Consider the following 23,237-nt stretch of genomic DNA (forward strand, 5'->3'; position numbering starts at 1 on the left):
ATGAATGTCTAGCCATTAAGAACCATATGATCTGACTGGATAAATTGTAATCTCTCGCATACTTGATTAAATTACCAAATTGAGTTCCATCAGCCATATTCATCATCTCCGCATCATTCAGACATTCAATGATCGTCTCTGATATATTTTTGAAATGAGAGTTTAAACTTAACTTGCATTCAAAGTGTTTTTTTCTCGATAACTGAGGCTTCGATTTTACCTATGCTCAAAATAAATAAAAAAGATAAATGATATAAAAACATAATATTTTACAAATATAATGAAAAAATAAATTTTTGAACACGGTTTCTCAACAAAACCACAAATAGTTTATTTATTTATTACTTACAGACATGTAAGCGAGTTTAGAAATAAAACAATTCCACAAAAATAAATTATAATTAAAATTAAAAAGTCTATAAAAATAATATAAAAATATAGACTTACAAACTTCTTCATCTGCCATTTTGTTATAAACTTTAAATGTATGGTTTGTCGTTCGATGTTTAAATGGTCCTTGATCAATGAACTAGACCATTGATTGATGGATAATTTCAATGGAACTAAGAGAATAACGGTCGGTCACCTAAAGAGGAGAAAAAATTATATTAGTTCAACATCACTCATAAAATATCCATAGTAAAGATAATCATATCTAAGAATTGAACTCACGCATAAACAATTTTATAAATGACTTGCAAAAGAGAACTAAATTAACATATTAATCAATGTTAATGTTGATTCTTGAACACCGAAGAAGAAGAAATCTCCAACAATTTGGGGCGAGGAATAGTCCCGGACTCCCTTTCTTCCTCTTTCGCAAGACTAGCAGACTACTTTTCCAAAGTAGAACATAAGGAAACCAAAAGGCAAAAATCAAGAATACCAACCTGGTGAATCCTTCACCGACTATGTAAAGTAAGAGAATAAATAACAAATAAATCCTATTCAAAATAGCTCGAAAAAAATACTGGAGAATGAGAAGAAAACATATTAATCATTGGTTTGCATCTACCAAGTTCCAACTAACACTCTCGAATAAAACGAACTGAAATACCAGTGATACAATTTACTAAACCAAGGCTACAATGTTCAAAACACCGAAATTGAGACAAAACTACCAAAAAAAAAAAGCAATCAACTCTGAGAGAAAGGGTGAAATAAACGAAATACCCCCTCAAGCTCGTTGAAACCGATGAAGCTGAGAGAAAATGAAACAAAACAAAACCTGGATCGAATTGCAGTCAATTTCAATAGCTAGCATGGTGGCCTGAAGCTGAGACATCAGCGGCCCCGTAGCTTTGATGCATAATTCCACAAACTGGGTCACTGGAGTAATTCGGAGGCTAGAGAACTTATGGCACTAGTGTGTAGTGAACTATGCCTCGTCTTTGCGGAAGTGGCATCAGGCTAGCAGAGATTTTGTAGTCGTTCCAAGTGGACTCGATCGGCTATGGTGAACTGATGGGTTTCGATGGAGTAATTATTCAGCATTCCCAGGAAGCGAATAACTCCACGAAAGTGAGTTCAAACGTTCCAATTTATGTCAGAATTCGGATCCCTTAGGCGTCTCTTCTTCGAGCTCTACTTGGCTTTCTTTCTATCGGGAGAGTCGGATGGATGATTCTCTTCTAATCTGTTTCAGAGACGTTAGATTGAATTGGAAAGACTTGGAAAGAAGTTAGGGTAAAAAGTAGAAAAAAGAAATTAAATAAAAAAAGATTTAAAATGGGGATGAAAGGGACATTTCAAAATCGAGTGTTATTTTTTAAAAGAGTTATTTGCATCAAACACCCCTGTGAAATATTGAAAATGCACACTTCTTCCCTGTGAAATTTTAATAGGCATCTTCAACCCCGACCTTTTAAAAAATTAGCACACCCGCCCCTTCAGATGGGTGATTGTTGCGCACGCGCCCCTCATGCGACTGAGCAAAGATTTTGATATTTTTTTGGCACCAAATACCCCTGTGAAATATTAAAAATGCATATTTGACCCCTGTGAAAATAATCTTTAAATCTATTCAACTCATAATACACAATTTTTATTAAAATATAATTATAAAATATTTAGCAAACACTTTTCGTTTTATTAATTTTATTTTTAATTTTTAATTTATTATGATTATATAATTATTTTCTAAAAAATATTATTATTTTATCTTGTTATCATTACTTTATTAAACTTCCTTCTTGTTCCCAACTTTTCCATTAAAAATGCATTCACAAACAAGATTTAAATACCTAAAAGTACCAAAATATTAAATCAAAATGATAATTTCATGCATATTACTTTTCAATTTAGGATTATAGATTTTTGAACCAAAAATCTAAATTTTTTAAAATGCATTGCAGAATTTGCATTAAATAATAATACACAATATTTATTAAGATCTAATTATAAAATATTTTTCAAACATTTTTAATTATAATTTTATTTATTTTTATTTTTTATTTTTATTTATAATTTATAATTAATTTATTTTTTTAAAAAATTATTACTTTATATCGTTATCATTATTTTATCAAATCACTTTGTGTTTTCAACTTCTCCATTAAACATGATTCATAAAAAAAGATTTAAATATCTAAAAATACCAAAATATTGAACTAAATGATAAGTTCATGAATGTTACTTTTTCGATTTAGAATTATATAAGCATGTTATTTTTTTATTATTTATTACAAATTGTGCAATGCATATTCTCGAAAAATTTAAATTTTGGTTCAATAATATATAGTTTTAAATCGAAAAAATAATATGTTTGAACTTATCGGTTTAGTTCAATATTTTGGTATTTGAAATTATTTAAATACTTGTTTATGAATGCATGTTTAATGGAAAATTTGGAAATACGAAGTGAGTTTAATAAAATAATGATAACATGATAAATTAATAATATTTTTAGAAAACAATTAATTAATGATAATACATTTAAAATAAAAAAATAAAAAATTAATAAAACAAAAAATGTTTGCTAAATATTTATAATTGGATTTTATTAAAAACTATATATTATGGGTTGAATAGATTTAAAAATTATTTTCACAGGGGTCAAAAATGCATTTTTAATATTTTATAGGTGTATTTGGTGCAAAAAATATCAAAATCTTTGTCCAATCGCATGAGGGCGCGTGCACAATAATGTGCTAATTTTTTTAAAAATCAAAATTAAAGATGTGTATTAAAATTAAAGCAGAGAATAACTCTTTTTTAAAATACAAATTTGCGATGTGCCTTTTCCCTAATTTCCCCGGTACAATTTTGTACATTATACTTCCCATTCCCATGTACCGATCGGTATCTTGAGTCAAATCTGCGTCAACACCACCGAGGCCCTGCTCCGAGACACCCTCGGTTTCTTTATGTTTCAATTGCCGCCGCCGCTCCGCCGCCGTGTTTCCACCCAAACTAGTACCATCGCGAAACAACTTCTGCAAGCAATAATCCAAAACAAGCCCTTCAACACCGCTCTTCCTCACCAACACCTCATTTGGACCCCAGAAAGCGTTATTCAGGTCCTCAGGTTGATCCCATTACACCTGTTTCAATCCTTCAGATCCATCGGCCGGCAAAAGCCCTCCCGCCACCGCTCCACACTCAAACAAAGGAACCTCAAGCAAGAATCAGTTAAATACAAAAAGGGTTCTCTGATTCTTGGCCCTGCAGCTCATAGAGACCCCAAGAAAGTGAATCATGGACTGGAAAAGGCACTGGAGTTTTACTATTGGGTTGAAACCCATTTCAGGTTTCAACACAATGAGCAAACGTGCAAGGAGATGGTTCTTGTTCTAGTCAAAGGGAATAGATTGAATTTAATGTGGGATTTCTTGAAAAACATGTCGAGGAGGTCAGAAAAATGCAATCTTGTAACAACTGCAACCATGACTTGCTTGATCAAAGCTTTAGGGGATGAAGGTTTAGTGAATGAGGCTTTGTCAGCATTTTATAGGATGAAGCAATTTCATTGCAAGCCTGACGTGTATGCTTACAATACTGTAATTTACGCCCTCTGTCAAGTTGGTTTTTTCAAAAAAGCAAGATTCTTGCTGGAACAAATGGAGTTGCCTGGGTTTCGATGCCCCCCTGATGCCTTCACATACACAGTTTTGATTAGTTCTTATTGTAGGTATGCCATGGAAACTGGGTGTCGAAAAGCTACACGTAGACGTATGTGGGAAGCCAATCATTTGTTCCGATTAATGTTGTTTAAAGGGTTTGTTCCAGATGTCGTGACTTACAATTCTCTGATCAATGGTTGTTGTAAGACTAATAGGATTGGGAGGGCACTGGAATTGTTGGATGAAATGTCTAGAAGAGAATGTGTACCTAATACAATTACTTATAATTCCGTCATTAGATACTACAGCGTAGTGAATGAGATTGAAAAGGCTATTGAGATGTTGAGAATTATGCAAAAAAGGAATCATGGGGTACCAAATTCAAGTTCATATACACCTATAATTCATGCCTTATGTGAAGTGGGGAGGGTGGTCGAGGCAAGGGATTTCTTGGTTGAGCTTGTCGAGGGAGGTTCAATTCCTAGGGAGTATACGTATAAGTTAGTATGTGATGCCCTAGAGTCAAACGGGAAGATGGATTTGCTAGAAAAGGGCTTTTGTGTGCTTGTTGAAAGTGGTATCGAGAATCGTGTGAAAGAGATGATCAAGGTAAAACCATCCTTGAGCCAAGAAAGAGCCCCATATAAGACCTGCACATCGAGTATATAATATAGTTTCAAGCTACACTTATCGTCCTATCAAAAAAAAAAAAAGGTTTCAAGCTACAAACTCAGTGTATCGCGGGAAAACTCTAGTGTCCAACAGTTCCATAGGCTCAGGACGTGAGATACATGTGACAGCCCAGGGGTTTCTGACTGCAGTTAGCCAAATAACATGAGGTCCGATTAAAGTTTTTCTTTTTAGTTTAATTGCTAGTGTATGATGCCCTAAAGTTGGATGGAGAATGAGTTTCTACAATAGCTTCTGCGGCCTCATTGAAAGTGGTTTGGAGAATCAGGTAAAAGATCTAATCAAGGTGAAACCATCCTTGAGCCAAGAAAGGGCTATTAATGAGATCCCATTCATTGAGGACAAAGAAGATGATGACAACCCTGATCTGGACCCAGCCCACTAGAAACTGAATGTGATCCTCGCAGTCGGAGGTCATATAGGACTGCTCAGATACCACACAAGAGATTCAATATTTGGATGACAATGGCTTGAAAATTTGTGATTTCTCAATTGGGATTAAAGAGTGTTTAATTGGCCAAATTCAGCGGTGCTTGGAATTGTGGAAGTAGAGAGGGTTGCACGGAATGGCGAGAGCAGACATACCCTGAAATAGTTCAGCTTTATCAGGGGTTCTGTTGGAGGATGCTGCAAGTGGCATGAGTAGATTTTGTTATTGACAAGGTAGCACTTATCACTTATCGCATTAAGCCTTTAGACATACTTCTATATGACATCTTCACTTAGCTTTTCCCATCATGGTGGAAGTTCTATGTTTGAGATATCTTAATTTTACTCTGGTCAACATGATATCAAAAATGGGTGTCTCACATATATCCAATTGTAGAGTGAGTGATCGGCTGGCATTTCTTCATCCTATAAGTTAGTTTATAATGTAATGTCTAAATTTAGATAAAAATCGCAAGCTACCATATCTCAAAAATTGTGTATTATGATGTATACGATGATTATATCTGTACACTTATTTCATAGTGATAAAAGTGGATAAATCAATACTTATAATGGTCATTTCTTTTTATTTTTTAAAATTACGGAATTCTCACTTCAGGTCATTTTTATGTTTTCATTTCTTTTTATGTGGACCATTGAGGCATTTAGTTAACAATTTGTCACTACTGGTTTTCCTAAAATGAAGGCCAGTTTTATGATATATTACAGGGATGTGGATGGGAATTGTTGGAGTGAACAGGAAACCTTACTGCTGCTGGAGGGAATGCAGTTATACCAGTCATTCTGGTTCATCAAATATGTGGAGTATTGATGGTTGTGGAAAATCACTACCAAATTCAAATGGTATGTATTGTTATCCAATCGGTTTTCTTTTATCGACATTGAGGAGGTTTAGTAAACTACACTTGTCATTCCATCTATGGTATAGGATTCAACTTGCGGTTCTCTACACGGACAAAATGGCAATTTCATTTTTCATTTATCAAAATATATATTATTATGAATTATTGTTAAGTATTTATATAATTTAATTATTTTATAATCAACCATATAAATCTGTATGTAGTTTTTTTTTTTTTTTTCAAGAAAATGTCATCGTCTAATCCAAACGAGATAAACGTTTCAAATAAGACTGATAGTTTTTGTTAAACATTTACATATTTTGTGGTACGTGATGTGATCTGATCGTAAGATGTGGATGTATAACAGAGTGATAGAAAAATGATAGATATGGGTAATTTATGTAATGTGATTATATTGTGTTTGGTGTAGTGTGCGTTCAATGATAATCTTATCAACCACATCAAACAATACTTTATAGAATTTAATCATCATGTACATAACCTAATAAATTTATATATAGCTTTTAATTCAACATGATATGTTAAAGTTGGAGCTGGTATTCCACTTGGAATTTAGTGAGGATGGGAAGTAGCACTTCTAAACAGATATGTTTCATACTTGGAATATATTGTGTTGAATAGGACAATTCTATGTTCCATACTAGTTCTTAAAAAAACTAAACTAGATGATGGCAGATACAGTTTTTAGCTAAAGGGTCAAACACCAGCAAACTCCTGCCTATCCGACCTACAAATTTCTACAGTATTTATACATTAGGAAAATTTTGCGAAGGCAATCATGGATAGATGGAATAAAAAACAAATTCACAAATTAAGAGACGATGTTTTCCATTCCCAAGACTGCACTTGTCAATGACACCAATTCTTCCGCCTCTTTTGCGTGGATGAATTATGATGATTCTATTGCCAGTGGACTTTTCTTTCTACATGCAGTGGTGTTGGTAGGAGTAAGATTTCCTCCCACAGTAACAGCTGGTCTTGCACTTCTAAGAGGTGATGACAAGGCACTTCTAGGAGACAAGCATACCTCTTCTAGCACACGGAACTGGAGCTCTGAAGGATAATCCCTGACACATCCAATTCGCGGTCCAGCTCCTGTGGTCCATCTGCATGACAATTGATAAGCCAGCTGATAGGACTTCATCCCTTTGTGTGAGTTTATCCTCTTTATTATCTTTTCTTGTGGGACGTGTTTTTTCATAGTCCTCTTCATCTGTATCTTGATCGAATAAGTTTTGCTTGGAGAATGAGAACTCTGAGTCTGAAAGGGATTCGTCTGCTGTCTCATATCCATCATCCAGTGGACTCTCCAGAGCATAAGGAGACCCTGGTTTTGGCGTCCTGAACAACTCTACCCCCTCCTCCCTCTTTGGGATTTGAAGGAGAGCGATTTTTGACTGTAGTTTCCTGGACCATCTTGATATTCGGGGTAGCATTTTTTCATCATCCTTTGTATGTTTTTGCTTTGAGTACTTCTCTATGTTTTCATTTTTAATCTCGAGGTCTCCAGCAAACCTGAAATCTGGTGCTGATACGCCACTACGCAGGCCAACACAAACTTCAAGTTCATCACTCGGTGCTTTCTGCAACATACTCGAAATTAGTTTGTTTTTGTTTTTGTTTTTGTTTTTTCCCCACGTTTGATAAGAGAACCACCAAAGAGCATAATGGATCTTACTTGAACAACACTGAGATCAACATTGTTCTGCAAAAGAAAGGCCATGAATTCCTCAAAGTTTTCTTCTGTTGGAAGGTAATGTCCACTGTGTGGCCAAACTGCCTGTGTCCAAAACAACAGATCATACATTTCATGTCACCTAAACCTTTGCAATTAGTCAACATTACCAATTAAAGAAAAAAAAAGGGATTGGCTTGCGAGGCTTTGTTTTGGGAACACTGAACTGTTACTGAAATTAATTATTGGATGATTTTATTTGAAGGTTTAAATATCTATTTTTCAGTCAACTAAATGTAATGATTATATTGAATATGTAAGAAGGGAAAATGTGTTTTTGGGCTAAGAAAATTAAAATACACGAGAATGTGTGCGTCTATATTTATGGGAGATGAATACATTCACAGGAAAGAGGAAACAAAAGGAAAAAAAAAGAGATGACGATGTGTTAACATTCTTTACCTTCAGAACACCGTCTTCTACAACTAGTCGTCCAGCAGATAATGTTGCACCTCCTGCTAAAAAACTGGAATGTTGAAAAGTGCCCTTATTCTTCTGTCCCACGTACAAGATTTTGGACACACTGAGCACAAAGATCCATTTCACATCTTCTGGCCCCTCCCTTGTGTCCAAAATTTTGCCACATTCTTTGTACATTAGCTTCCCATTACTTATGATAACTTCATATGCACGTCTCTCCATCTGTAAAGTTGAAAAGGTAGTAATTTGCTCGATTCAATCTAGTCAAGAGAAAAGGCAATTCTATGCTATTTTACATTAGCCATGTTGAGGTTCCAGGGATGCGTCGAATCTAAGAGATTGTGCAACATGAATATATGTTCAGCAAAAATGCAAAATCAAAAACTTCTACACGAGGTTGTGCAGCTTACCGGGCCAAGGTACTTGATACACTGTTGTTGAAGTTTTGATCTATGGCATCTCTCTATATTTACTTCTTTACCGTCTCCAATGTCCAGCCTGAAGTTCAAAATAAACTGTCTGTCATAGATAGATGTAGATAGTGTTCGTAAGATCTTATTTTAAGTGCTTCGAAGTTCTTAGCTAATGAAATGTTTGGAAATTGCACTTCGAAGTTCTTACTTCTTAGCTAATGAAATGTTTGGAAATTGCACGTAGAAGTTCTTAGCTAATGAAATGTTTGGAAACTGCTCGTAGAAGTTGAGAATTTATAAACACTACCCTAGACAAATGAAACTTCACTTTGTAGTACGTGAAATTTACCAGTAGAAGAAGGGTTGTTTGCTGTCACAATGGAGCCAATTGATGTAGTAGAATTGTAGGTTGTGGCCATAGCGGTGTCTAGGATCAATCTAAAAGCACAATATAGAAATACTATGATTTCATAAATGAACATCATCCATTGAAAATAACCCGAAACACAGACGCTTACCGCCTCAAGCCAATGCTGCAAAGCCAGTTTCCGGGCATTATCAGCTATTGACAAACCTTTCCCCACCTAACATGAATGGAGCAAGAGCCTTTAAGATATCTGAAAAACAACGAAGTGCAGAGAGTAAGCGTACACACAACACCTTGGCAGCTTTTGTTCTTGCTCTCGACCAACGTGAAATAGCCGTTTCAGGTCTCTCGATGTCGAAAAACGACACAGAACTACGTTTGAGCTCAGCAAAATCCAAAAGCTTCCACCTAAATGACAGACATTCCAAATGATCAGGAGCATACTAGAATGCCATGTTATATTAGCTAAAGCATAAAGGGTAGGTACCATCTTTGCTCCACCAGAACTGCACAATCTGCAAGTTGCCTTCGGGTCCGAAAACTCTTGTATGTTTTCTGCAGCCTCACAGCAGCCAGATGTCTGTCATTGTCGGAATACGGCAGTGGCTTCTTGAGTATGGGCAACTTGTAGCTGCTTGTCAAGCTGATCGACGCTCGCTCTTCCGGAGCCTGGACGGAGATTTTGGGCTCCAATCCCCTCCTCTTAAAGCTAAGTGATCCTTCAAGGATCATACTGCCAGAACCGAAAGCTTTCAATTTCGAATCTCCAACGTTAAAACCAACAGATGAAGCAATCCTCGTGTTGTTTCCTCCAAAACTGACTGATCTTACCAGCCGGCCATCCAGATCCTCCAATGAACAGGCGAATGCCATTCCCATTCCTCCCAAAACCAAAACCAGAACCAGAATGCTCTGGTAGATCGATCTCTTGCTGTATTCACAAATTTAATCAACAAATCAATGAAGCAAAAAAGGGCGAAAACTGGAATCCTGATTCTTAACATAAGCTAGAAAAGGCCCATATTCTCCACGGATAATCATGCAAAAAAAAGACTAACCTTTTTTTTATGCATGAACGTGAATGTATAGAATTTAATATTTTTCAAGTACAAACAACAACCCATAATTTGTACTTAAATATTACCTCAAATCTGTGATGAAATCCAATGAGAAAGATTGAGAGAAAATGAGGTGAAGAAAGCTGTGTTGGGACAGAGGGGTCCCCTTCAATGAGACGTACGTAAACACAAAGCTCTCCCTGTCCCTGTGTGCGTATCCAATGTTTGTTTGTGTGTTTTCTTGGAAAACAACTGTATTACTATATATAGGAAGGTCAGGGAGCGATGGATAAGAGGAGAGATACAACACACACAAGAGTAGATTGTTTTCAGCCAGGGTATTGAATTAGATTCATTGGTGGACATGTTAACAAACTTACTATTTTGGGACGTAGACCTGATTGGAATCGGGTCCGAGTTTTTTCTAGTTATTTTTCGAGTCACTCGTTGTGTAATACAATGAAAACTTTATAAACCCTCGTGATTTTGTTTTGGACTTCACCCAAAAGGTCGGATACCACCAACATGGCTCTGTTTCCTAAAAACGAAGTCATTTGTGACATAATGGAATTCAAATATCTTCACAATGATATGATATAATTTACTTTTGGGCATGTGGAGCTTCATACCAATCAATATATCATTTTATATATTGACCAATGATCTTGTGAAACTTTGGTTATATTCTTAACATGTGAAAATCAAAATTGATCATAAACGAAAATTATGATGTGACCGAAAATTGACGTGTTTTTGCACAAAATACTGTTTTGAATTCTGGATAATAAGGAGTGACTCACGTAGGTGACATGTCAAATGCGATGGCCTGAAATATAGGAAATATCAATTGAGAGCCAGGATAGTTTTTTGTTTTCCGACAAGACCACTTGGACTCAAAACAGGGGACAATATGCTTACTTCTGTATATCAAAGGTTGATAATGATTTAAATTTATGGAAACCAATAACTTATCTTTTTTGTCTTTGGTATGGTAGTTTTTTCATGTTTAATCTTGGTACAATTACTTTTGAAAAACGGCTAATTCGGTCATCAATCATCGGAATATTCAACTTTCAACGAAGAAGCTGATTAGAAGGTGGCTGAAATTGACGTGACTAAAATATCGATCTATTTGGAAATAACTTGTAATCCGTTGCAAATCTTTTTTTAAAAAAATATGTCATATTATATTAAAAATATTTTTAATAACATAAAATTCAAGTCACAAAAGACATGAGAGATCTTTTTCATCTCACGTGACAAGAAAAAGGAAACCTCAGTTTAAGAAAAGTTGAAGTCATAGAACACTTCAAGCGACTGAGATGAGAAAAAAGATCTAGGGCTAATTGCATCCACATCCCTTGTAAAAAGTTTAAAAGGCATAAAACACCATGTGTAAAATTAATAGCATGTTAGACCCTATGTTTTAAAAAAATTAGCATAAAAACTCCTATGAGAGGGTATGAATGTGCCCGAGTTTGTATAACATAGGGATGAAATGTGCTAAATTTTAAAAAACTGAAGGATGCATTAGCCTATTAATATTTTTTAGGAGTTTTATGATTTTTAGACTTTTCACAGGGGAGATTAATGCAATTAGCCCAAAAGATCTACATAGTCGAACCTTTCATAAGGTCGAGGCCCAACAAATGAAGCCTCTTTATTGTGCATTTTATCACATAGGAGTTCAATTTTTAGGAATCGATTAAAACATGTCAATTTTTTAATGAATGAAATTCCATCTTGTTTCGGCCTCATTTGCATTTTCCCTGAGGCCAGTTAAAGGCGCAGAATTGACCGCATTCAGCACGGGAATGGACTTTTGTTTGAGATATGTTTTGCAAACATTTGTATTTTTTGGGTCTATTGAAGATTAGAGCAATAATCCAATCATTAGAGGATCTTGTTTCAGAAAGAGTGATTACAGCCCTTTGGATTCTTATACATCATGCATACAAAACGTTCACAAATGTTGTGGCTCATTTTTTAGCTCATTATGCTTTATCCGTGGTTTCGAGGCTAGAATTAGTTAACCGTCTTATGCCTTATTCGCTTCTTAATGTTGTAAACAAAGACTTCTGTATTTAATCTATCTAGTGTTTTACCTTAAAAAAATCGGCATTTTGATAAGAAAACATAAAAAAATAAAAAATAAATTCCCCATATAAAATGTAGTAAAATTAGACCGTATAGAACATGCAAATATGAAATGCTGAAAACTGGGGAAAAACAACAAGGGTTGTGAATATGAAATACCAATTAACTTGGGAGTCACTGAGATATGAATCCCTCGTTGTTGTAAAACTTTTGCGCATTTGCTAAGGGATAAGCACCGAAAAGAGAAAATGTTAGCAAAGAGAGTGGTTTTCTTCTTTTCATATTTGGAAAGAACTGGTAGGTAATCCGGTAGGTGGTTGGTTACCTATAGGTCAGCGTGAAACAGACGACTTTATAACATAAGTACGTAACACCGTTACGGTTTGTTGGTTACTATAATAATCTTCGTCCTAAAGGAGACTAAAAGATTAATAGTATATGCATATTCCAGGAAGACATCTTGCTCATGTTTTATAACCTACTAGTACTCGGATGCACGCGTTGCGTACTTGTATAATCTATTTTTTAATAAAAAATAAAAAAAATAAAAGGTTTATAAATAATATAAAAATAAAGTTTTCGTATATAAATATCCACCAAATGTAAAAAAAAAAAACAAATGTGACATATTAATAATTAAATAGCTATCAAAAAACAAAAAATACAGAAATATATCAGTGTATCAAAGTCTCGTTAATGCACAATATGATACGTTAATGTTAAATTAAATTATGATAATTTTGATATTGCTATGATTTCGAATTTAATAATATAGTACATATATAATAGATATATCTAATACAAATTTATAAATTTGGAACGAGACATTACGAGGATCATATCATTGGTACATAGTACTACATAGTACATACTAGAACTTCCACCATGTTTAATTATTTTTTTTTGGGACCTTTTATGGTTCCAGTCTCTTCAGTCAATGGACAGTTCCGGTTCCACGGCCCAAGCAACATCATCCCCCATTTCCCTCTCTCTCTCTAGTCACTTGGAATCTGCAAAAACCAATGATTTGATTCCGTAATTTCATTTTTCTCCCAATCAATCAAAATTCAAAACCCGAAACGAGAAGAAATGGCGGTTTCGGAACACGAATCTTCCTCTTCGTCTGCATCAGCGAGGCAAAACACCAACCGTAACTCGCGATCAGCCTTCGGAAACAACGCCGGCGCTTGTTATTTGGCGAAGACAGTCCTCAGAGGCAGCGTCGTTCTTCAAGCTGTCCGCGGCCACTTCCGCTCCCCCGCTTGCTACGACGTCGTCTTCGGCAAGGTTTTTCCTTTTTATGTTCCTGCACTAAATTTTATTTGCTTGGGGGGTGTTTTCTTGATTTGCCTGTCAGAAATTCGACGCAAGCATTTCAGCCGCAGTTACGTTTGTGTTCGTGTGCGTGACTAGGTTCAGTCCTTTCTTTTGCAATTTGTTATCCATTTTCACGAAATAAATTCTTTTCTGAACAAATTTGAGTGATGTTTTGAGCGGTTTTTCTTTGACAAACAATGTATATTGTATATTTCATCGGTGACTGGATTCTATTTCTTGCTGACTATAAAAGATGTGCGTGTCAAGCATCTACCAAATTCAGCTTGCCATGGCGGAATCACAAAATTGCCTTACGGGATGTTGAAATACGTCCCACGTCGGTACGTCGGTTGGACAGAGTTCGTGGGAGTTTCTTATATTGACAAGGACAATCCTCGCAACTTGAGCTTTTGGGATGAGTTAGGTCCAAGTCCAAATTTTAACGTGTCATGTGTTGGACTGCTCATAGTTGGCCACCCGTTAATATTTTCACGCTTCAGATGTACATTCCTGGGCGTGTGTGGGTGTGTTTAAATATATCCCACGTCGGTTTGAATCGAGTTCCTGGGAGTTCCTTATTTAGACGAGGACAACCCACTCCCTTGAGCTAGTTTTTGGGGAGTCCAGATTTTAACAAAGGACTTCAAGTCGTTTATGAATATGAATTAATATAGCTTATATTGATTTGGACTAAGTCGTTCAGAGATGCAGTCATAAAAATCTCACTTTCTGCCAAATCTTGTTTCAGGAGACATCAATAGAGCTTGTTACAATCGGTGAAGACGGAGTTGTGCAATCTGTTACTGAACAACCTGTGTTTGGCACAGTAAAAGATATTGCAGTACTTCCTTGGAATGAGAGTTTCCGAGCACAGAGTTCAAAGGTTTTTTATGCTAATTCTTTTATTTTTTACTTACTTTTTCTTGGAAACTCTAAATTGTTGAGGATTAATTGCTTGATTGTTTGGTAGTTACCAGGGAAGGATATATTGCTTGTCATTTCTGATTCAGGGAAGCTGTCGTTTCTTTCCTTTTGCAATGAAATGCACAGGTTCTATTCGATGATATTTTATTGCTATCTTTTCTTGAAATAATTTTTTCTACTTTAATGCTTATGGCTAATTTCCCAAAATAGTCTTTTGAGAGTGGTTGCTTACTTATTTATTTATTAATTATTAATAATAATTAAATAAATCTTGCAGGTTTTTCCCATTGACTCATTTACAACTTTCTGCTCCTGGAAACTCGAGACATGAAGTTGGAAGGATGTTGACTGTTGATTCCAGGTGATTTAGTTCCTGACTACTATTGCCCACACTCGAGTTTTTCCGACGATAAACAGCTGCATCAGTTTCCACTCAGATCTTTTAGAACTGCTATTCATGTAGGTTGTTTAATGCTTTGCCCTATACAGTGGTTGCTTTGTTGCTGCCAGTGCGTATGAGGACCAGTTGGTTATTTTCTCGCTTTCATTTTCCTCCAATGGTGAAATCATTGATAAGGTTGGGATTTAGCATATACTTTACCACCATTGATGTTGTATTGGTGCTGTCCTCTTAATATTCAGTTAAATGCTATAAAAAATTTCTAACCTTTTCTTTTCTCTGTTTTCACTGATTTTAGAGAATCTCTTGTCCTCCTGAAAAAGATGGACTTTTGCAAACTGATAGAGGTGCTACTAATATCTCTGGAACTATATGGAGCATGTGCTTCATCTCAAAGGAAAACTCTCAGCCTGGGAAGGAGTATAAGCCAGTTTTGGCTATTCTTTTAAATAGGTACGTTATACGTAATATGTCTTAGCTTTGAGATTGAGAACTACTTTCCTGCCATTTAGTTTTATCTTTGCACCAAATGACTTCTTTTTTAGTGCTTTGGTTGTATTGGAGAAATAATACATATTCATTTACCATTCGTAGAAGTTTTCTTCTTGTTCTACAGGAGGGGATCTTTTTATCGGAATGAACTTCTTTTGTTGGAATGGAACGTTGAGGAACAAGCAATTCACGTATTATATAAGTTTGCTGAAGCTGGACCCTTGGCGCATCATATTGTTGAAGTCCCTCATGTTCATGGATATGCCTTCCTGTTTAGGGCTGGTGATGTTGTCCTGATGGATTTTAGGAATGCTCATAACCCTACATGTGTTTATAGAACAAGTTTAAATTTCACTCCTTTTGAGGAAAAAAAATATGAACATGTTGTTAGAATACCAGATATTATGGATGAAGAAGGTATGTATAGTGTTGCTGCATCCGCGTTGTTGGAGCTTAGTGACATAAATAAAAATGATGATCCAATGAACATTGATGATTACAGCAACGTGAAACCTGGTTGCAACTATGTCTGCTCGTGGAGCTGGGAACCAGGTGACTCATATAATCCTAGGATAATTTTTAGTGCAGATTCTGGGGATATATGCGATGGAAGTTATCTTCGAGTCTGATGGCATCAGAGTAAATCTATCTGCTTGTCTTTACAAAGGTCTACCATCTAAGGCTCTTTTATGGCTTGATGGTGGATTCGTGGCAACCATTGTTGACATGGCTGATGGAATGGTATTAAAATTTGAAGAGGGATTCTTGTGCCACAGAAGTCCGATTCAGAATATTGCTCCAATCTTGGATATGGCATTTGTTGATTATCCTGAAGAGAAATCTGATCAAATGTTTGCCTGCTCTGGGATGGCTCCTGAAGGATCTTTACGAATCATTCGAAGTGGTATCAGCGTGGACAAATTGTTAAAAACTGCTCCTATTTATCAGGGTATTACTGGTACTTGGACATTAAAAATGGAAGCGTCTGATACCTATCATTCTTTTCTTGTGCTGTCATTCGTTGAAGAAACCAGGGTGCTCTCTGTTGGGATTCGTTTTTCTGATGTGACTGATTCTGTTGGTTTTCAGCCTGATGTCTGTACTTTGGCTTGTGGCCTTGTGGCCGATGGGGTGTTGGTCCAGATCCACCAATATGGAGTCAGACTCTGTTTGCCTAGTGGAGCTGTGCATACAAAAGGTGTTCCTCTTGCATCCCCTATTTGCACTTCATGGTTCCCTGATAATATGTCCATAAGTCTTGGAGCTGTTGGAGATGGTATAATCATAGTAGCAACTTCCAGTCCTTGCTTCTTATTCATCCTTGGTATTAGATCTTCATTGACACATCATTACGAAGTATATCAGATGCAGTGTGTGAAATTGCAGAATGAAGTGTCTTGTTTTTCCGTACCTCAAAAGCACCTTGAGCAGAATAAAGCACCAGTAACATATGGAGATAACCACCATATGGCGCCTCTCACAAATGTAAATAATGACTACATGTTTGTTATCGGTACTCATAAGCCTTCAGTAGAAGTTGTCTCCTTTACATGTGACAAGGGGATGCAAATTGTTGCCACGGGGGTTATTTCATTAATGAACACCATGGAAGCTACTGTTAGTGGTCGTGTTCCTCAAGATGTAAGGCTTGTCTTTGTTGATCGTCTGTATGTTCTTTCTGGATTAAGAAATGGAATGCTTCTTAGGTTTGAGTGGCCTGTTACTTCTACACTATCATTTGCTAGGTCTCCTTGTCAGCAGTCTACTGTTGGTTCTTGTATGGTGAATGCTAAGCCCCCATGGAAGTCTACATCCCCAAATCATAAACAACTACCAACATCCATTTCCAATACATCTGGGAAGGCTAAAGGAGAGATTCCAGTTAATCTTCAGCTGATTGCTGTGCGCCGTCTTGGTATCACACCTGTTTTCTTGGTTTCCTTGGGTGATTCCCTTAACGCTGATGTGATTGCTCTCAGTGATAGGCCTTGGTTAGTGCATACTGCAAGACATAGCCTCTCGTATACCTCCATCTCCTTTCAACCTTCCACTCATGTCACTCCTGTGTGTTCAGTGGAATGCCTTAGAGGAATTTTATTTGTTTCAGAGAACAGTCTTCATCTGGTAAAATAAGTATATACTTGATGTTGATTTATTCTCCCTCTGCTTCAACTCTTTCCTCTTTCGCAATACTTTTGCATTTCACTTTTATTTTCCAAGATTGGTACAAAAGCCGATAGGCCTCTTTGTGGGTGTATCTTTCTCTGTAAGAGCATCACATACATGATTAAATTAAGCAATTGAGATGGACATGAAATAGATTTTTGCCGTATAAATTTGGTCATTGCAATTCTTAACCATCCATTGATAGAATGGCCCATTCTCTGTACAACACCTCACGAGTCAAGAAATTACTTGATGGAAATTTGAGTTAGGATTTCTTTGGTTTTTGTGAAAATGGCAATTGAAGCCCGGAACTACCATAGGTATCCATCTTGAAGGGAAATGGTGGTGAGCTGGTTGCTGAATTGAGTCTCTTGATTTGGTACCAACTTTTTCACTGTTCTACTATCAAATCCTGTATTTTTGGCTCTATGTTGGATCTAGTACAGCATTTATTGTAATACGTGAGAATAATATCAAACATGAAAATTTAATGAATTAAATTGTGGCTTAGTATTAGTTTATGCCAAAAAAATGTTCTACAAGAATTCTGGGGATAGCAGTGAACTACAACTATCTTGTGTAATTGGTTATTGTAAATCCGTGCAGTTGGAGAAAAATTTGTAAAGCTCAAATCTTTTGTAGACACTACCTGGTGGCAAAATAATCATATTGTTACACAGATGGCTTGCAAATCCAATCAACATGTTTGCATGAAATGACTAAAGCACTATTTTCTGGATAAAGCCTGCATCTCGACCTATTTCCTATGTGATTTACTAAAAATTACGAAAATAAAATTATCCGTTGTAGATTTGTTGGTTCCTTTGGTATTGTCAGCAACGCTTTCCGCTTACCCCCTTAACCTTTGAAATAAACATCGAGGTTATTCACCCTGGGGAAGTTTCATGTTCATGCACCTTTTATTTTCAGAATACACATGTTTAGTGTTTACTGAAACAATATTTCATTATTAGAGAGAAATGAAGGGTATTATGTCAGCCTTTGCACCTTTCTATTCATAATGACTACTCTTGAATTTATTCCAATCGCTTTTGACATCAGGATACTGCCTAATTGTGTCATAGGTGGAAATGGTGCCAAGTAAGAGGCTTAATGTGCAGAAATTTCATCTTGGGGGGACGCCTAGAAAAGTGTTATATCACAATGAGAGCAAGTTATTGCTTGTCATGAGGGCAGATTTGGATAATGATTCATGTTCATCTGACATCTGTTGTGTGGATCCAGTGACAGGCCGCTTATTGTCATCTTTCAAATTTGAACCTGGGGAGACAGGGAAATGCATGAATCTCATGAAAGTCGGAAATGAGCATGTGCTGGTGGTTGGGACGAGCCTATCTGCTGGTCCAGCCATAATGCCTAGTGGTGAAGCTGAAAGGTTCTATATCTACCTTTTGGGGGGCTTTAATGTATTTTCCAGGAAGTTTTCATACTTAGGGACTAGGGTGCATTGCTTTTGGTTTTAATTAGTAGATTTTATTGAAGTCCTTGTAATTTATATGCATGCTGAATGTGACTGTGGTGTGTTTTTTACAGTACAAAAGGTCGTTTGGTGGTTCTTTGCCTTGAAAGTTTGCAGCATTCTGACAGTGGTTCTGCAACACTATGTTCCAAGACTGGTTCATCGTCCCAACAAAATTTATCTTTCTGTGAGATTGGTGGTTGTGTGGTGGAACAGCTTGCAAGCAGTAGTCACTGCAGCAGCCTGGAAGATAATAGCTGTGATGGAATCAAACTTGAAGAAACTGAAGCATGGAACTTGCGATTAGCTTATCAAGCCATTTGGCCTGGGATGGTCCTTGCTGTGTGCACTTACCTTGATCGGTACTTCTTGGCTTCTGCCGGTAGTTCTGTAAGTCAGGGAAATTTTTTATTCTGCTACAGGAAACCTTGGTGAAGATTGTTGGGGCTTTTCTAAATATTGCAATTTTTGTTTTTCAGTTTTATATTTGCAGTTTTCCAAATGATAACTCTCAGAGAGTCAGGAGATTGGCTATTGGAAGAACGCGTTTTACAATCATGACTTTAACTGCGCATTTCACCAGGATTGCGGTTGGGGATTGTCGTGATGGTATTCTTTTCTATTTGTACCATGAGGTCAGCAGCTATAATGTTTGTTTTCTGTGTAGTAACCTGTTCATTTTCCCTGAGCTGCACATTTCACCAGAAGTATGTGTTGTTTCAAAATGGAAAGAAAAAACAATTAAATAGAAGAGATGGTATTATCGAAATATATTATTATGTATTTGGTTGAATTACTATAAACTACCATTTACTGTTTGAATCCAGGATTCCAGAAAACTTGAGCAAGTATACTGTGATCCTGTCCAACGGCTAGTTGGTGACTGCATGCTTATGGATGTAGATACTGCTGTTGTTTCAGATCGTAAGGGAAGTATTGCTGTCATGTCATGTGCAAACCATTTAGAAGGTAAATCAAAGAGTTATTATACTTCGTTATGTGTGTCCGTATCTTGAATTAGAATTCAAACAGCACGACTGTATATATGTGAAAACATCTCCTTCTAAATATGATAGGAAACCGTACTAAAATTACAATAAAAAGTCTATACCAAAGATGCATCTTATTTTTTAATAATATAATATCCAATGCAGAATATATTCTTTGATATCTAACAATTTTTCATGTTTCTAGTACATTTTGGTAGCATACTGGAAATCTTTGCTATCATGTCCAAGATCTTTTGGAATTGGTTAAAATTATGAGCATCTTATGCTGCTTCTTTAAAGCGTGTTACCCCCCTTCACTTGATTATCCAACTATAGGGCTTCAGAAGTGTTAAAAAATGTGGTATTAAAAAAGTTCTTCCTTGAGTTTGATGTTTGCTGCCTTTTACGTTAAAGTAATCAAATACTTGAGATACTTTTGAATGGCTAGTTATCATGGTGAACCTGCACATATTATAAATTGAAATAACTGCCCTGTTGTCAATCAGTTAGTGAGTAAATTTGTTTCTGGCTAGTCATATATATATAGCTTAGGATGAATTTTCAGTGCTCACACAATCACGCAGCTATATGTGTGCGTTAAAGATATTATGATTTCCATTTCTAACTATTGTGTAGCTCGTACCGAAACAAAAAATATATATTTTGATTAACTGAATGTGATTAACTTCCTGTTACAGATGATGCAAGTCCAGAGCGGAACTTGACAGTTTGTTGTTCTTACTATATGGGGGAGATTTCCATGAGTATAAGGAAGGTAATTTTTTATTAAGAGCCAATAGTTTCTGATAGCTTGGATGCGAACATGCTTATTAAATAACAGGGACTAGAGAATCATGTCTCTTTTCTTGTATTTTAAAAAATGCCATTTAAGTACGAAAATATGGTAGAAAGTGGTAGATGTGTTCAGCATGCGACTAAATTAAGGGTCGTACTGAAATAATGTTCTTGCTTTTTCTTTTTTTCTTTTTGAATTTGAAGTAATTGTACTGAGGCGAGCCATAGGTATTTTTGTTGGATGCTAGGAAGTCCAATGAGATACTGTACTTCTCGATTGGATGCTAGGAAGTCCAATGAGACACTGTACTTCTCGAAGATTTTGGTATCCTGCAATTTTTGTAATTTTATACTCGGTATGACTTGATTACTTTTTATGAGCTGATCCACATGGGAAAAATTTGGCCATTAAGTTGATGCAATTTATTCAGATGAGCCTTGTCTTACCAACTGTGTGAGTTTACCATTTTCAGGCCTTGTGATTCTTAATTGACTTAATGATTGTTTTAAATGATTCGTGACTGCAAGGGCATGAGACAAAATCTGGAAACCGAGTTTGATCTTGTAAAACTGTTGTTTTCCTCGAACAATTGTAGTGAATTAAGAATACCAAAATAGATTAAGAACAATTTATACTGATTTATATAACATATATTGAATATAAAAAGATAATAACCCAGATATTTCTCTCTTTAGAACCCTAAGCTTAAAGCTAGTAGAACCCACAAGAAATTAAGAAACTGAATCCCCAACTATCGTCGCACTCGATACATTTTATATCTTTCCCTCACATGGACCTCTCCTAATTCGGCCCACTTACCCCTTGAGGGCATAGGTTTTAAGAAAAGTTTCTTTTGAAAATTCAGGAGCTTTTCAAATTTTTAAGTGCAGATCTCAAGTGTCTTCATAGAAATTCAAGATTTGGAATTTCTTGCCAAATCCTGTTCTTGGGCCAACTCTCTGGTTTGTCCGATGAAAAGTTCTCAGATCTTTTAACGAACTTCATCGGTTTGAGTTCTTTTCATGGTCCCTAACTCTACTCTAACTAGTTTTTGTGATAGGACCTTGACTTGGTTTTTATTTTTCTAGCTTTAATGGGCATCAATTTTATGTACTTGGATGACTTAGCCTCAGTTCAATTTCAACAATCTAAAGGTCGGGGTCGTGCCAAATATACAGACCCCACCCAAACTTTGATACAGGTGCTTTTGTTTTAATAAGAACAATTTTGTTCACTAACATCAATAGGATCTAGAACATATCCTCTGCAGGGATCGTTTCTTATATGCATCAGTATTTCTTATATGTGATTTTTCATTTTTTTTTTTAAAGGAAGTGATTTTTCATTTTTATATCCTCTGCAGGGATCATTTTCGTACAAACTATCAGCAGATGACCCAATGAAGGACAGTGATGCTGTTTGTAATGTTGTTAACCTTTCACATAACTGTATCATGGCATCTACTCTGTTGGGCAGCATAATAATCTTCATTCCCTTGAGAAGGTATGTTATCTATCTGTTCATCTCTTCTTTTTCATTATTTTTTTTCTTAGTTCAAGCATCTTCATCACTTGTTTTCTTGTTATTTTCTTTACTGGGAACATGGATATAGCAGTCTGAAAATGGCTTATTAAATATCTAATTTTAAAAGAGCACCATATTTCGTTATAAAATATGGCTCTATGCCATGCCGTAATATAGTATGAAATAGGGAAAATTGGGAAAAATGAACCTAGTCAACCAATTTTTTTAATAAAATGTTTGACCAGGGTTAGATTAAAAAAAATATATCCCTATAAAATATGCCTCTATGCTGTGATATTTCGAGGCTATCATGTTAATTGGTTGGAACTATATGGGTTGTTAACCTGTTAACATGAATATATTCGTTTCAGGGAGGAATATGAGTTGCTGGAAGAACTTCAATCTAGGCTGGTGATTCACCCGCTTACTGCTCCTATTTTAGGAAATGACCACAGTGAGTATCGAAGCCGTGAAAATCTGGTGAGCCTCCGTGAACTTTTTTCATCTGTGCTGTCAACGTACTTCCAAGCACAAGTTCGTGTGTGTGAGAGGAACTGAAACCGACTTTTTTTTTTTTTTGGGGTTGACGGATAGGTCGGGACTCCTACGATCCTTGATGGTGACCTTCTGAGTCAGTTCCTGGAGCTAACAAGCATGCAACAAGAAGCTGTGTTGGCATTGCCGCTTGCATCACCAAATACTGTAATGTTCAGTTTGAGAACATGTATGCCAGTTATGGTCAATGAAGTTGTCAGATTGCTTGAACGAGTACATTATGCCTTGAACTAAATGTATTTTGCCTTTTTTGTTTTTGGTTCAAAATGTTTAGAAATATAATATGTATGTTTTAGCATTAGGGACAATGCCTTGTGAGGAAAGCTCGCATGAATACCACCATGTATGAAAGATATCGGTGCTCGACTTGATAGGGACATTTTATATGGTTACGAACGAAAAATAATACTTCTCGGCTTAGGTTGATGGTTTTTGGTTGT

General features: G+C 36.1%; 2 protein-coding genes and 1 pseudogene across 6 annotated transcripts; 2 read left to right on the forward strand and 1 right to left on the reverse strand.

Annotated features, from left to right (window-relative positions):
• The first annotated feature begins 3,326 nt into the window (after nt 1-3,326).
• LOC140887261 (pentatricopeptide repeat-containing protein At1g77405-like) lies at nt 3,327-7,505 on the forward strand. Of its 5 annotated transcripts, XM_073294392.1 has the most exons (4): nt 3,327-5,414; nt 5,887-6,044; nt 6,975-7,216; nt 7,366-7,505. In XM_073294392.1, the coding sequence occupies exon 1, from the start codon at nt 3,366-3,368 to the stop codon at nt 4,728-4,730; it is 1,365 nt and encodes a 454-aa protein (XP_073150493.1). In that variant the 5' UTR covers nt 3,327-3,365; the 3' UTR covers nt 4,731-5,414; nt 5,887-6,044; nt 6,975-7,216; nt 7,366-7,505. The 5 variants fall into 5 exon arrangements, with proteins under 5 accessions (XP_073150493.1, XP_073150491.1, XP_073150495.1 ...); XM_073294390.1 differs by lacking the exon at nt 7,366-7,505 and having other exon boundaries at nt 6,998-7,134; XM_073294394.1 differs by lacking the exon at nt 7,366-7,505 and having other exon boundaries at nt 5,892-6,044; nt 6,998-7,134.
• LOC140887260 (IQ domain-containing protein IQM6-like) lies at nt 6,741-10,250 on the reverse strand. Its single transcript, XM_073294389.1, is given in 10 exon segments — nt 6,741-7,253; nt 7,255-7,647; nt 7,743-7,844; nt 8,202-8,441; nt 8,630-8,717; nt 8,982-9,070; nt 9,151-9,216; nt 9,293-9,407; nt 9,487-9,930; nt 10,144-10,250. Coding segments are annotated over 9 exon segments (1,785 nt in total). The 5' UTR covers nt 9,879-9,930; nt 10,144-10,250; the 3' UTR covers nt 6,741-6,953.
• Nucleotides 10,251-13,088: 2,838 nt separating this feature from the next.
• LOC140887553 (uncharacterized) lies at nt 13,089-23,215 on the forward strand (annotated as a pseudogene).
• The last annotated feature ends 22 nt before the right edge of the window (nt 23,216-23,237 follow it).

This window comes from Henckelia pumila, chromosome 3 (assembly GCF_033568475.1).
Source record: "Henckelia pumila isolate YLH828 chromosome 3, ASM3356847v2, whole genome shotgun sequence".
NCBI lineage: Eukaryota > Viridiplantae > Streptophyta > Magnoliopsida > Lamiales > Gesneriaceae > Henckelia > Henckelia pumila.

Excerpts from the sequence above, each read along its gene's own strand:
- LOC140887261 (XM_073294392.1), top strand. The coding sequence starts at position 3,366 with ATGTTTCAATTGCCGCCGCCGCTCCGCCGCCGTGTTTCCACCCAAACT.